Source organism: Lynx rufus, unplaced genomic scaffold (genome assembly GCF_022079265.1).
Source record: "Lynx rufus isolate CCGP_SWC_20201006 ecotype Redwood Valley unplaced genomic scaffold, mLynRuf1.p SCAF_10, whole genome shotgun sequence".
Classification (NCBI taxonomy): domain Eukaryota; kingdom Metazoa; phylum Chordata; class Mammalia; order Carnivora; family Felidae; genus Lynx; species Lynx rufus.
This window is the reverse complement of record NW_025814824.1, coordinates 60,588,281-60,601,842: the sequence shown is the minus strand read 5'-3', so window position 1 is coordinate 60,601,842 and position 13,562 is coordinate 60,588,281. Positions and strand designations below refer to the sequence as shown.

Genomic DNA, 13,562 nt, shown 5'->3' with positions numbered 1-13,562 from the left:
CTCCCGGTGCCTCACGGAACCCCTCGGCCCAACTGTTTCTCAAGGCTTACCTACTCCAAGGGACTCCAGGCTTGACCACCCAGGTGCCTTCTACCCCCACCCCCTTACATCTCCTGGTGTCTACAGCACTGGCGCCACAAGCTTCAGAGACTTGGTGGGAAACCGTAACGTGATTCTAGGAGGCCGGAGAAACTGCTGAAGCTCCCTTAAATGACAAGCTTCTCCTGTGGCTGATATGAGCCCAGAGACACTCAGACGGTCGGCCCGGGCTCAGGCAGGGTTGGTACTGACTCCCCTGGCACGTAAGCCCACTGAGGCCCCACTCAGAGCAATGGAACCTGGCAGAGTTGTGCAGAACCCACCTTCTCGTTGCAGGCCATCTCACAGGGCAGCAGCTGCTTGGTCGGGGAGCCCATGGCCCTTTCCACAAGGCGCACGGACCGCACCAGCTCGGCTAGCTCTCCAGGCTCCAGCGAGGCAGAGTGGTCACTCCCCTTCCAGGTCTTGTCCAAAGTTATGTGGCGCTCCAAAACCTTGGCGCCCAGAGCCACTGCGGCCACAGATATCGCTATGCCTGTTTCGTGGCCAGAATACCCTATGGGAATGTCAGGAAAGAGCTTCTGATATTCCTTTAAAATAGAAAAAAAAGAGAAAAGGCTAAATTATGCATACAGTGCAGAGTCAGGAAGAGCTAGGTTGGAGTCCCAGTTGAGCTGCTCACTCTTTGTGCAACTACAGGCAAGATGCTGAGGCTCTCTGAGCTTCTCCTTCCTGGGATAATAGTGGTACCTGTCCAGGGCTGCTCCAGATGCACGAAAAGCACTCAGCGCGCTGGAATGCTGCCAAAATAATGGCTACCGTTATCAAGAATGCACTCCAGGAATGCTTCACACTGCGCGAACCACCAGGAATAACAACAGAACCACAGCCGGTTGCCGAAACTCATTCAAAAAGCAGCCGTCACATTTAATTAGCCTGAGCTGCTGAAAGCAAGTGTGCTGTATGCACACATATCGTCATCAATAATATATGCAGCCCAATCTCGAAACAATCCTTTGGTGGAAATGCTAAATAATTAACTAATCTGTGATCTAGAATTCACTGAATGTAACAAAAGACATTCGTCAAGGGAGTCTTGTCATTGAGGGTGACCAGAAAGCTTAAGAGTAGTAGGAAGACCCAGATGGGGTTTGATATAAGATTAGGGCAGCTGAGTGGCAAAGGCCCCGAAAACCAGGCTGTAGGGTGCATAATGAACACAGGAATGCAGGTGACAGGGTCAAACTGCTCTGACATGGTTGTACCGGGCCCGGGACGGGGCAAGCGGGCAACTGAATCCTCACTGTGCCCTGGTATCGAGAGAGGCCATGACGGCAGCCTGGGTGAGAATGGAAAGAGGGGCCACACTCCACAGAGAAAGAAAATCAAGGAAAATATCTGGAGTCTCAAACAGTAAACTGCCCATTATAGTGATCTCTGTGGGATGGGATTCCAGAGCACGTTTACTTTCTAGATTATGTTTTCAGAGCTGTTTGAGTTTTTTTTAAAAACCATGTTTAAATTTTTAAAATAGCATGGTTTAGAGATAAGCTAGAAATGGAGAAAAAACCACCAACTGGGAGAGACACAAATTTAGGTAAAGAGACAGCAGTGTCCGTTTTCAAAAAAGGCTAATTTTTTTTTTAAGTTAAATATGAAGACTGTGTAGCAACATGCACAAAAGCTTATACTCTCGTGGAAAAAGCCAGAATGTCAAATACTGTTACTAAAAGGAAAATATAAAAGGACACTGGTTAATTGCAGTATCAAGATTAAGTGTGTGTTTGTGTATATTTGCAATTCCACTAATATCACTACAGCGTTTTTGTATGATAATTACATATACATGTTTCTAATTAAGTGGAGCTTCAGGTGCTATGAGGCGAAAGCATGTAGGGATGGAGATGGCCTGAGACAACAAGAAACAAAGGGTTGTAGTCCCAGGTTTGCACCACGACGCTGTGAAAGCTCAGGCAAGAGTCCTTTTCCCTCTGGGACCGGATTTCACCATCTGTAAGATGACTGAGGTGGATAGACCAAATCCTGGGAGAGAGAAAGCTCCCTCAAGTCTGTCACTGTAACCCATCTGGGCCTCAGGGAGGCTCAGGATTATAGGTAGAAAACAACAGAGCTGGCAAGCAGCGCAGAGAAGGAAAAGCCAGAAGTTTCAAGAAGGTCTCCTACAACTCAGTATGAAGAAAACCGGACAGATATTTGTACACCAGTGTTCCTACCAGCATTATTCGCAATAGCCAAAAGGTGGCAACATCCCAAATGTCCATCGACGGACAGATGGGTAAACAACACGCAGTACATACGCACAATGGAATATTCTTCAGCCTCAACAAGCAGTGAAATACTGGCACACGCTACAATATGGATGAACCTCGCAGACATTACATTAAGTGCAAAAAGACAGACACAAAGGACACATATTGTAGGACTGCACTTAGATGAGGTCTCTACAGGAGTCAAATTCATGGAGACAGAAAGCAGAATGGTGGCTGCCAGGGGCCGGGGGGAAAAGGGAATGGGGAGTTCGTGTTTAACTGGGACAGAGTTTCAGTTTGGGAAGATGAAAAAGTTCTGGAGATGGATGGCGGTGATGGTCGCACAACGGTGTGGATGTACTTAATGCCACTGAACTGTACACTTAAAAATGGTTAAAATGGGAAATCTTGTATTTTGCCACACACATAGACACCAAAGACAACGTACTAAAAAAGGGTATGAACCAGCAGTTTACAGAAGAGGGACCTCTAATGGCCAATACACATGATACAGAAAATATAGAGAGGCAATTATGAGGACTTACACCTAAAATTTCATAGTGGGAAAAATTAAGATTGGTTTTCAGAAAATTTAATTTATAATCACCCTCTTTAGAATGTATCTGCTTCCTTAACTGCACAGTTGGTTCTAATTTAATTCTATAACTATGAGATTGTGAATGGAGGGTCAAATTACACGAAGCATGTCAAGATGGGTTAGAATTTTGGTTACAATGAAGGCCCCCTCTTTCCCACAGTAAATGACCCAAGAAAAGGCCCAGTCAGACAACGGCTTGCTCACCGTGATGATGCGTAGGTTGACGTCCTCGGGGGAGAGTGGGTACGCACTGGTACACTGGAGGAAGCAGAAGTTGGGGTTGAGGGGCTTCACAATCTGATAGACTTGCTTCATGGTGTCCATTGACTGCATCCCGCTGGAGATCACCATTGGGCGGCCTGAGTGACCCAACGCCAACACCATTATGACTTTCTCTTTAGGGGTTCTGACTGTCCCTCAAGCATACCCCAATTGCTGGTCTCATCATTCAAATGAACTCCACAGACATCTCTCCAACACTGTGCCAGCCGCTGCGTGGTGAGAGGGGAGCTTGGTGGATTCTTGCCCTCAACCCAGAGGAAATGGAGACTCCCCTCACCCTCAATATTACTGTTTAGCAAAGTGAACTGAATCAAGGAGGCAGAGGAATTTCACACTCCTCAGAGAAAGGTGAGCATCTCATTGGGGTAAGAGTGTGCACAGCATGGTCGGGTGAGCACTGCCCCCGACTCAAGAGCAGATGTGTGAGCCCCGGAGTGGCCGCCTCCCAGCTGTGTGGCCTCGCATGCCTCATCTATGAAGTAGTATGAAGCATCATAATCAAATAACCAACTTCAGTCCCAGGGCTGCTATGAGAATCAAACGAGATGATTCAGGTTGCAAACCCACTTTCCAAACCATAATGGAGGAGGGTAGATACTCTACAAGATCAAGACTATTTCTCAAAGTCAGAACTTCCTCTGTACTGCCATATCCTCAATTTCATATAAATCAACACAATAAAATAACTTTTAATTTTAAAAGTTCTTATCAAAACTGACTTATTCTTAATTTCTTTCAAGTCAGCACATGCAACTGTGGAAGTATATGCTAATTGAAAAGAGGTTTCTAAAGTCTGTCTTCAGGAGACTTCATTAGCCGGTTCTACTAAAGGAATAAAAATGGGAAGGTTTGGACTCCCTCCTTTTAGGGCAAAAATTAAACACTTACCTTTTTTGGCCGTCTTTTCCAGATAAGGAAAATTGTTAGTGTCCCCAGATCCAACTTTGAAAAACGGAACATTCAGCTCATGCAGAAATTCAACTGCCATCTATAAAAACCAAAGAAGGAGCTCTTTCTCACCACCGTTCAAAACTACTGCCCTCGGGTCAGGCGAGGAGCCACAAACAGAAACCCCCCCTGGTCTTGCCCAGGGGGCAAGAGGGACTCTCGCAACAACTTGAAAGCAGGCAAAGATGTGTTACCAGTCCTTTCATTCACATTCAAACCTTCTTTCATTCCTAGCCACCCATCCATCTGTCCAACAACACTGCATGCTGGCCTGTACTGGTGATGAGATCTGCCAAAGATTCAGACCCCAGGCGAGACGTCCCTTCCCAAGGGACCCAGGGAGTGTGTGTTGGTGGTATAGTGGTGAGAAGAGCTGCCTTCCAAGGGACCCAGGGCCCAGTGAACAACTGGAAAAGGGTTGAACAACCTAATCCTGACCCAGGAAACTGGGTGGCGAGAAAGTTGAATGGCTCCCAAAGGCCTCACCCTTTACTCAAAACCAAATAGCCAGGAAAAGAGGCCATTTTAATCCTTGCCAAAAGCGGGGAAAAAATGAAGCATTTTATGGCCCAGGCCTGACATAGTGGTCCACAGCTGGCAGGGCCCATCAAACCCAAACCCTCTCAGCCCCCAAACCATGCTGCCCACAGGAAAAACAAACCTCATCCACTTTTTTTGACACAATGTCACTGCTTGAGGTTACCTATGGAGGGCCCTTTACCATCGTTCACCTCCACTGGGATTCATCAGTAAGACTCAGGATCAGGAAACTGGCAAGTGTCAGTGAACGCTTGCTAAAGGAATCAGTGGGCCACAAGTTTTAAGAGTAAAAGTCTCAGTTGGTCATCAAATTACAAAAACCCCAAAAAACTACATTTTTTACTATTTTTAAAAATTGAAGTAGGAAATCAGAAGTGGGGAGAATCAATATCTCAGAATGTTTCCCTATATCTAAGTTTGATCTATTGTAAAATGCTGCCTGGGTTTCAGAAGTAGGTTTGGAAAGCCTGACCAGCTACGTCACTGCTTCTCACGCTTTAATATGGGATACCAATCTCCTGGGGATCTTGCTCAGATGAAACGCAAATTCTGACTCTGCTGGGTTAAGGTGGGGCCTGAGGGTCTGTGTTTCCATTAAGTTCTTGGGTAAGACCGCCGCTGCTGCTCCGTGAACCCTATTTTACAAGGAGCTAGGTCACCGTGCCTGAAAATCCAGAGGGCATAGGGTGGCCAGGAACAGCGTGAGGTCATTCGGCCAGCAGGCGCTTTAGGTCAACTCGCTGCTGCCTGAGCTTCCTTCCATCTTGTCGGCAGGTGATAAGTTACTCCAATCACTGGCTGCAATCAGAGACTAACTTTCCTCATCTGTAAATCCTCTAATATCGTGAAGGTTAGAGCCACCAGAAAGCCACACCCGGTGCATAACCAGCCAGTGAACAGTTCAAAGGCAGTTCACAACCCCCTGGGTCCAAGAGACGCCATCCAGTGTGGTCTGAGTTCCACTCACTTCCAAGCCTGCTAAACTACCTGTACTGTGGTTCTCACGGTCTTCCCTCTGCTATATTTCTTCCTCACCTCTCTTCTCCCTTCCATGTTGTTCCACCTGGCCTCTCCTGCTCACGTGTCTCTCACACTGCTGACCAGCCCTATGACATGGAGGATGAAAAACATTCCTTCTAAAGTGTTTATTGAACAAAGTTGACTTCCCCCACTTTTCTCATTCTATCTGGCAGATAGAGTGTTTTCTATTGTAAGAGGGAAAACCCTATGCTAAGTTTTCTTCTTTATAATGTTCAACTTCTAAGAGAAATGGCTCCTGATGAAAAAGCCCCCAAGGGCACAGAGGATGAGCCCACTCAGGAGAGGCACAGGGCAAGCAGGAGCGAGGAAAAACCAAATGCAGGAGAACACACTTTGCAGAAGCTTACCTACGAAGGCTGGAAAATCTGCTTGGAATTCTAGTTTTCAAGTGAAGAAAGGGAACAAATTCCTCTCCAAAGGGAAAGGGGCCTGTCTGCAGTCCTCCCGGAGAACCAGTCCCACCTAGCGGTCACTCCGAACACTGCCACTGTGGCTTCATCTCTGCAAAAAGGGTGCCAACCTCAGTAATGGGGAAGATCCTAGCCTTCCATCCTGAGGCTGTCTTGCCGTGCCCAGGCCCCCTGAGGCTAGGTTAGCGCCGGTGCCACCCCCCCCCCCCCGTTCTCCAGGGACTCCCTGGCTTCCCCTAGTCCTGCCCACTCTGCTGTCCATCCCCTTTTCATCTAGGGGTACAGCGAGGCCAGGCAGCCTCACATCTCCCTCCCACCCCGCAGCACAAAGGCTTTCAGTCTGTCTGGAAGGAATTCTGCTGACAAGACCTTCCCTGGGCATCCAGCTGGCTTAATACACAGAAAAGGCCCAACCAGCAACCTGGTTTCAGTGAAATGCTGCACTGCCAGAACTCCCTCTTACAGAGTCCCAAGAAATCACTTGTCTAGCATTTTATTTTTTTAATTCCAGTGCTTCCCAAACTTATTCAACTCAGAACCTTGCTTATTGGGGGGGGGGGGGGAGGCTTTATTACCAAGAATTAATTGGTATTAATTATTATCAACGAGGATCAATAATGTGTGCCCACAGAGTCCCCTTTCTGCATCATGGCCCACAGATCTGAGGGGTAACCAAAGCAAGAAGAGGAGTTGGGATTTTTCTAAAGCCCCTTCCCCTGCTCTCAGCTTTTGGATCCTGTGGAAAAGGAAAAAGAAGCTCAGAGTGATGAGTCGTGGAGAACGGGGTCCTGGCGAGCTGCCCAGCGTGACAGAATGATGAGGGGGGGGAAGCATGGGACGTGAGACTCCCCGTGGCCCTGTCAGAGTGCATCACGGCTTGGGCAGGGGGGTGCCCTGCTGGTGGAGGTGGCAAAGGAAAGAAGAGAGGAGGAAAGAGGGCGCCTCAAAGGGCACCTCTGCTAGGATGGGGCACCTGTGTGTGAGGGCAGCACGTCCTTCAGGAGCCACCTCGACCGTCATGGCCTCCATTTGCTTTCTCAATAGAACTCTCCATTTAGACCAAAGAAACTCTACTCATCTCAGCCCCATCCCACGAGCCTCTCTGCAGCTTTGGCCAGGTGCCCTGGTAGTTTTCTCAGCCTTAATAAAATTCCACAACACCACAACCTCTCCTCAGGATATGAAGAACACCTCGGGACAGCACAAAGAGTGGAGAAAACAGGCACGCCACAAATGGCTACTGTCCACAAGGAAGTTAAGGTGGGTAAATACTCAGAGCCACCTGCCAGGTAAACACAGAACAAGGGACCAACCTACTTCCAACAGCCAGGCAGACAGGACGTGCAGGTTCAGCAAAGGGACCTGGTAAGCAAAACAAATGAACTCTTGTAAAGGCTCTTAAGAATGCATTTCCCCTCACTGCCTTCACCCAGGTCAGCCGGGAGGATCCTTGGGAACAAATGGCATTCCCAGGGCAGAGAAGCCTCTTTGTCCACACAGTGTGAAACAGAACAACCCCAAAGGGTTCTGCATAACAGAATGGCCATCATTCGGTGGATGCAGGTCTGGCACGGCCCTCGCACCCAACACCTCGCCACTGCCACGTGGGGCGGGCACCTTTATTATCCTGTTTTTACGGATGGGACACCTGCAGCTCAAAAAGGTCACATGAGGCACCTGAACCCACAAAGTGTCAACTTGAGAACCTGAACTCAGGCAGTGTGGCTGCAGAGCACGCGCTGCACACACACACAGAAGGGCTTCCTGGGGAGCAGAGGGACAGGAACCGAAGGGAAAGGCTGAGAGGCAGATGCCGCCCACCAATCCCCGGGCTCTCCTCCATCTCCCCGGCTGCTCCTGCTTCTAGCTCCAAGCCACCTACGAGCGAACGATCTAAAGATCTAAAGAGGTGACTTTTCCCAGGCAGCCTCACAGATGCAAGGAGGTGCCCTCTCTCCTTCAGAGTCCACATCCTGGAGCTCACATGCCTGGCGACACGGACTGAGAAGGAAAGTCCTCATTCCAGGTGTAAGTGCCCTTAGGGACCTCTTCTCCGGCTGGGAGAGCCCCTGGACGGCAGCGGGCTCACATTCGAAAGGAAACAGAGACCCAGAGAGAGAAGGGTCTCCACAAGCTCACACTTGAGATCAACTCAGAGCAGAGTCAGGCTAAGAAGCCAGGCATCCTGACACTCGGCGCAGGTTGCCTACCTTCACCGTAGCTAATGTTTGCTAAGTGCTGGCTGTGTGCTATGCTGTATATCAACAATCAGGTTTCATCCTCACAACAACCTTGCAAGATGGGTTCAGGTACTAACCCTACTTAGCAGCCGAAGAAACAGGAGCACAAAGAGGTTCAACAACCTCCACACAGAATGACAGGCGGAACCACATTCAAACTCAAAATCTGACCCCAGAGTCCATGCACTTAACCATGAGATCAAATGGCCTGGGTATGTGACATTCGGCATGGGGTCTCAAAGGTTTACACTCTTTAAAATTACTACAGACTCTACAGGGCTTTTGTTTATGTAGGTTCTAGCTACTTATATTTATTGAATTAAAATTAAAACTAAGGGATTTGGGCTTTTTTAACTTTAAACTTTTAATTTTGAGATAATTTAGCTTAACAGGAAGCTCTAAGAAATAATACAGAGAATTCCTATGTACGCTTCACCCAGTTGTCCCCTATGGTGATATCTTGCAAAACTAGAACACAAAATCACAACCGGGAAATTGACATTGAGAAGAGTCTACCGATCTTACTCAGATTTCACCATTTTTACATGTATTCATCTGTGTGTGTGTGTGTATTTAATTTTATGCAGTTTTACCATGTGCACAGACTCATGACTACCAGTCACAATCCAAAACTGTGCCATCACTCCAAGTATCCCATGTATTACACTTTTACAGCCACATCCCCTTGCCTTCCTTCCCCTCCCTAACCCCGATAACCCTTCCTCTGCTCTCCACCTTTGTAATTTCGTCAGTTCAAGATTGCTCCATAAAATGAACGGTATAGTATGCAACCTTCTGAGACAGGCTTTTTCACTCAACGTAATACCCTGGAGATATATCCAAGCCACAACATGTATCAGCAGTTCACTCCTTTTTATGGTTGGAACCGTTCATTCACCTACCTACCAGAGAACTATCTGGGTTATTCTAGTTTGGGGGCTGTTACAAATAAAGTTGTTATGGACATGCATGTACAGCTTTCTATGTCAATGCACGTTTTCATTTCTTTTGGGAGAAATTACCAAATGACACATGGCAAGCAACATGATGAGCACACATCTAGTTTGTGGTAGTGTTTTTTTCAGGTATGCAATAAATGGTTATTTTTTACTGAGATAAAATGGACACAGAGCAATGTATTAGTTCTGAGTGTACAACATGATTTGATATACATATATATTATGAAATGGTTAGTTCAGTCATAACCCATCCCCACACATAGGTACAAAATTCTTTTACATGTCCGGTTTTATAAGAAACTACCAGTATCCTCTAAGTGAGTGAATTGTGATATGACACCATATGTGAATTGTATTAAAATAGAGTTGTTTTTAAAAATTTTTTTTTTTCAACGTTTATTTATTTTTGGGACAGAGAGAGACAGAGCATGAACGGGGGAGGGGCAGAGAGAGAGAGGGAGACACAGAATCGGAAACAAGCTCCAGGCTCTGAGCCATCAGCCCAGAGCCCGACGCGGGGCTTGAACTCCCGGACCGCGAGATCGTGACCTGGCTGAAGTCGGACGCTTAACCGACTGCGCCACCCAGGCACCCCAAATAGAGTTGTTTTTAAAACAAGGAGACTACCGGGGCACCTGGGTGGCTCAGTCGGTTAAGCACCCGACTTCAGCTCAGGTCAGGATCTCGTGGTTCATGAGTTTGAGTCCCATGTCAGGCCCTGTGCTGACAGCTCAGAGCCTGGAGCCTGCTTGGGATTCTGTGTCTCCCTGTCTCTCTAGCCCTTCCCTGCTCGTGCTCTGTCTCTCTTTCTCTCTCAAAAATAAATAAACATTTAAAAAAAAAAAAAGGAGACTACCATATTATTTTCTAGAGTGATTATGCTGTTCTACATTCCCACCAGCTATGTATGAATGATCCATTTTCTCTGCGTCCTTCCCACCTTTGGTGTTATTGTCACTTTTTGCTTTAGCCAGACTCACAGCTATGTAGCAAGACCACAATGTGGTTTAAAATTGAGAAATTTTTAAATCATAAGAATAGACAAGCACACACACACAAAAAAAGATGAATTGGACAGCATCATAATTAAAGATGTTTGTGCTTCAAAGGATATCATCAAAAAGTGAAAAGACGATCCAGAGAATGGAAAACATTTCCACAAATCTGTATCTGACTAGGGACTCCTATCTAGAATATATAAAGACAAATAACCCAATTAAAAATTGGCAAAGGATCTGACAGATATTCTTCCGAAGAAGGTATACAGATGGCTAATAGGCATATGAAAAGATGCTCAACATGATCAGCCATCAGGGAAATGCAAATCAAAACCACGACCAGATACTATTTCACACTTGCTAGGATATCTAGAATCAGAAAGTCAGATCATATCAAATGTTGGTGAGGATGTGGAGACACCGGAACCCTCATATACTGCTAGGAGGATTGTAGGTGCAGTCACTTTGGAAAAAAACAGTCTGGCAATTGCTCACAAATTAAACACAGAGTTACCATATATCCTGGAGAGAAATGAAAACATGTCCCTAAAACCTGTACAGGAATGTTCATGGAAGCATTAGTCACGCTAGCCAAAAAGTAGAAACAATCCAAATGTCCATCAACTGACAAATGGGTAAATAAAAAGTAGTCTATATCCATAATACTGAATATTACTCATCAATAACAAGGAGTGAGGTACTAATACACGCTACAACACGGCCGAACCTTGAACACATTACTATGTGAATGAAGCCAGACACACAGGACCACATATTGTCTCGTTCTGTTTATATGCAATGTCCAGAAAAGGCAAATTTATAGAGACAGAAAGCAGATTAGTGGTTGCCTAGGCCTGAGGGAATTGGGGGGGATTTAGAAATGGCTGTTTACGGGTACATGATAAAAGCGCCAAAATCAATCGCGGTGATAGCCACAACTCTGTGAATATGCGAGAAACAACTGGGGGCACCTGGGTGGCTCCGTCACTTGAGCGTCTGACTTCGGTTCAGGTCATGATCTCATGGTTTGTGAGTTCGAGCCCTGCATGGGGCTCTGCACTGGCAGCTCGGAGCCTGGAGCCTGCTTCAGATTCTGTGTCTCTCTCTCTCTCTGCCCTTACCCACTCACTTGCTCACTTTCTCTCTCTTAAAAATAAACATTAAAAAAACAATAAAAACAAATGAATTGTAAAGTAAGCTTTAATTGGTGAACTGTATGGTCTGTGAAAAGAGCTGTTACTAAAACAGAGAGCATACAGCATACCTTTCCTCAGGTACTGCCAGCGGAATGGCGTCATCGAACATCATGCAGCTTCTGGAAAACTCCACTATACACGTGGGAGAGTATGACAGTGAAAAAGGCAAATCACATTTGAGTATCACTACGAAAACAGTCTGGACCTGGTGGAGCTTCTGAAAGGTCTCACGATTCCCCCACGGTTCCTGGACCACACTTTGAGAACTGCCGCCACACTCTTCCCGTGACTCTCATGTGTTATTGTTGGTCTCAGGTGTCACTGCTGCGGAATTCCCAAATGACCTTTCTTCCACTTCCCCCTTCTATGGACTCAATATTGGATACAGTCAGGTTTTAGGAAAACTGTCCTGGGGAAGCAATTATGTGGTGGAGGAGGGGGGCAAGTACACCCCCGAGGCTAATTAGTTTTAACAGAAAGATCAGGCAGGACTCAGTCCTCCAAATGCCAGTGCTTCTTAAAGTAGCCACTCTGGGAAAGGCTGTGTGCTTATTGCAAAGACAACACTAGGGATCCAAAATATTTGTTATAATCTTCTTTGGAAATTCTCTCCAGAGCTCTGTGGGCCCTACAGAAACAAACCTGCCCATTGCTGACTCGTTACTAAGTCAATCAGACCAAAAGTTTCACGTTTAGCACAGGAAGGATGAGTAGTTTCCTGAACCCAAACCTGCCCTCTGAGGACGGGGGCTCAGTTGTCTCTGAGTGCCTGAGTCCTAGGGACTGCTAAAGGGCAATCCCAAAACGCCACGAACCCGCAGTAATGCGAAACAGGCATGTTATGAAAACAAATGTCACTTTCTAGGTGTGAGCTTCCTTCCACCAAGGCACTGACTAAGCAGGTACTGGCATGTACCAGGATCACTATGTCAGGATCTGAGTTCACGGTGAACACACAGACCTAGTCCTGCCTTGAGACGTGTGCTTTACACATACGGTCTCACCAGTTCCAGAAAACAAGGCCTGCATGTTCTGTATTTTAATCAATGCGTGGCCCTTTACTTAAGAGGAAACAGGCCCAGAGAGATGAAAGGAGAGTGTGGTCAGGCAGGAGGGCTCTGGAGTCGGCCTGGCTTAGCTGATCCGTAACTATTGACACCCTCCCTGTGAAATGGGGATAATAACTATCCTACCCGGGGCGCCTGGGTGGCTCAGTCGGTTGAGTGTCTGACTTCAGTTCGGGTCATGATCTCATGATTTGGGAGTTCAAGCCCTACATGGGCTGGCTGCTGTCAGCTCAGAGCTTGCTTTGGATCCTTTGTCCTCCTCTCTCTTCCCCTCCCTCATTCATGCTCTCTCAAAAATGAATAACTATTTTTTAAAAAAAATTGTCCTATCTGAAGAGGCTAAGAGGAGTAAATGAATTGATATTTTTAAAATACCTAGCACAGAACTTGGTACATTGTAAATACTCAAGAAATGTTAGCTAATAGTAAAACCAAAAACAACACCCAAGTCTTTCAGATCCTAAAGCCCACATTCTTTCCTGCTTAAACTTTTTTAATTTACAGATCGTTTAAGAATCTGATAAAAACTATGTAAGTGATGAGTAACTAAATTCTACTCCTGAAATCATTATTACACTATATGTTAACTAACTTGGATTTAAATAAAATTAAAAAATTAATTAAAAAAAAATCCACTAGGGCGCCTGGGTGGCTCAGTTGGTTAAGAGGCCGACTTCAGCTCAGATCATGATCTCAACATTCATGAATGTGAGTCCCATGTCGAGCTCTATGCTGACAGCTGAGAGCCTGGAGCCTGCTTTGGATTCTGTGTCTCCCACTCTCTCTGCCCCTCCCCAACTCGTGCTCTGTCTCTCTCTCAAAAATGAACTATTGAAGATGGCGGCGTAGGAGGACGCTGGGCTCACCGCGCGTCCTGCTGATCACTTAGATTCCACCTACACCTGCCTAAATAACCCAGAAAACCGCCAGAGGATTAGCAGAACAGAGTCACCGGACCCAAGTGCAGACGAGAG

General features: G+C 46.4%; 1 protein-coding gene across 1 annotated transcript in view; it reads right to left on the bottom strand.

Moving 5' to 3' along the window:
* The window catches only part of NANS (N-acetylneuraminate synthase), a 28,032-nt gene that overhangs the window by 1,611 nt on the left and 12,859 nt on the right, over positions 1–13,562 (bottom strand). Inside the window, exons 3-5 of the mRNA XM_047066738.1 lie at positions 4,078–4,177; positions 3,112–3,266; positions 363–629 (exon numbers count right to left, since the gene is read on the bottom strand). Of these exons, the coding sequence (XP_046922694.1) occupies positions 363–629; positions 3,112–3,266; positions 4,078–4,177 (522 nt within the window). The remainder of the gene's footprint in view (positions 1–362; positions 630–3,111; positions 3,267–4,077; positions 4,178–13,562) is intronic.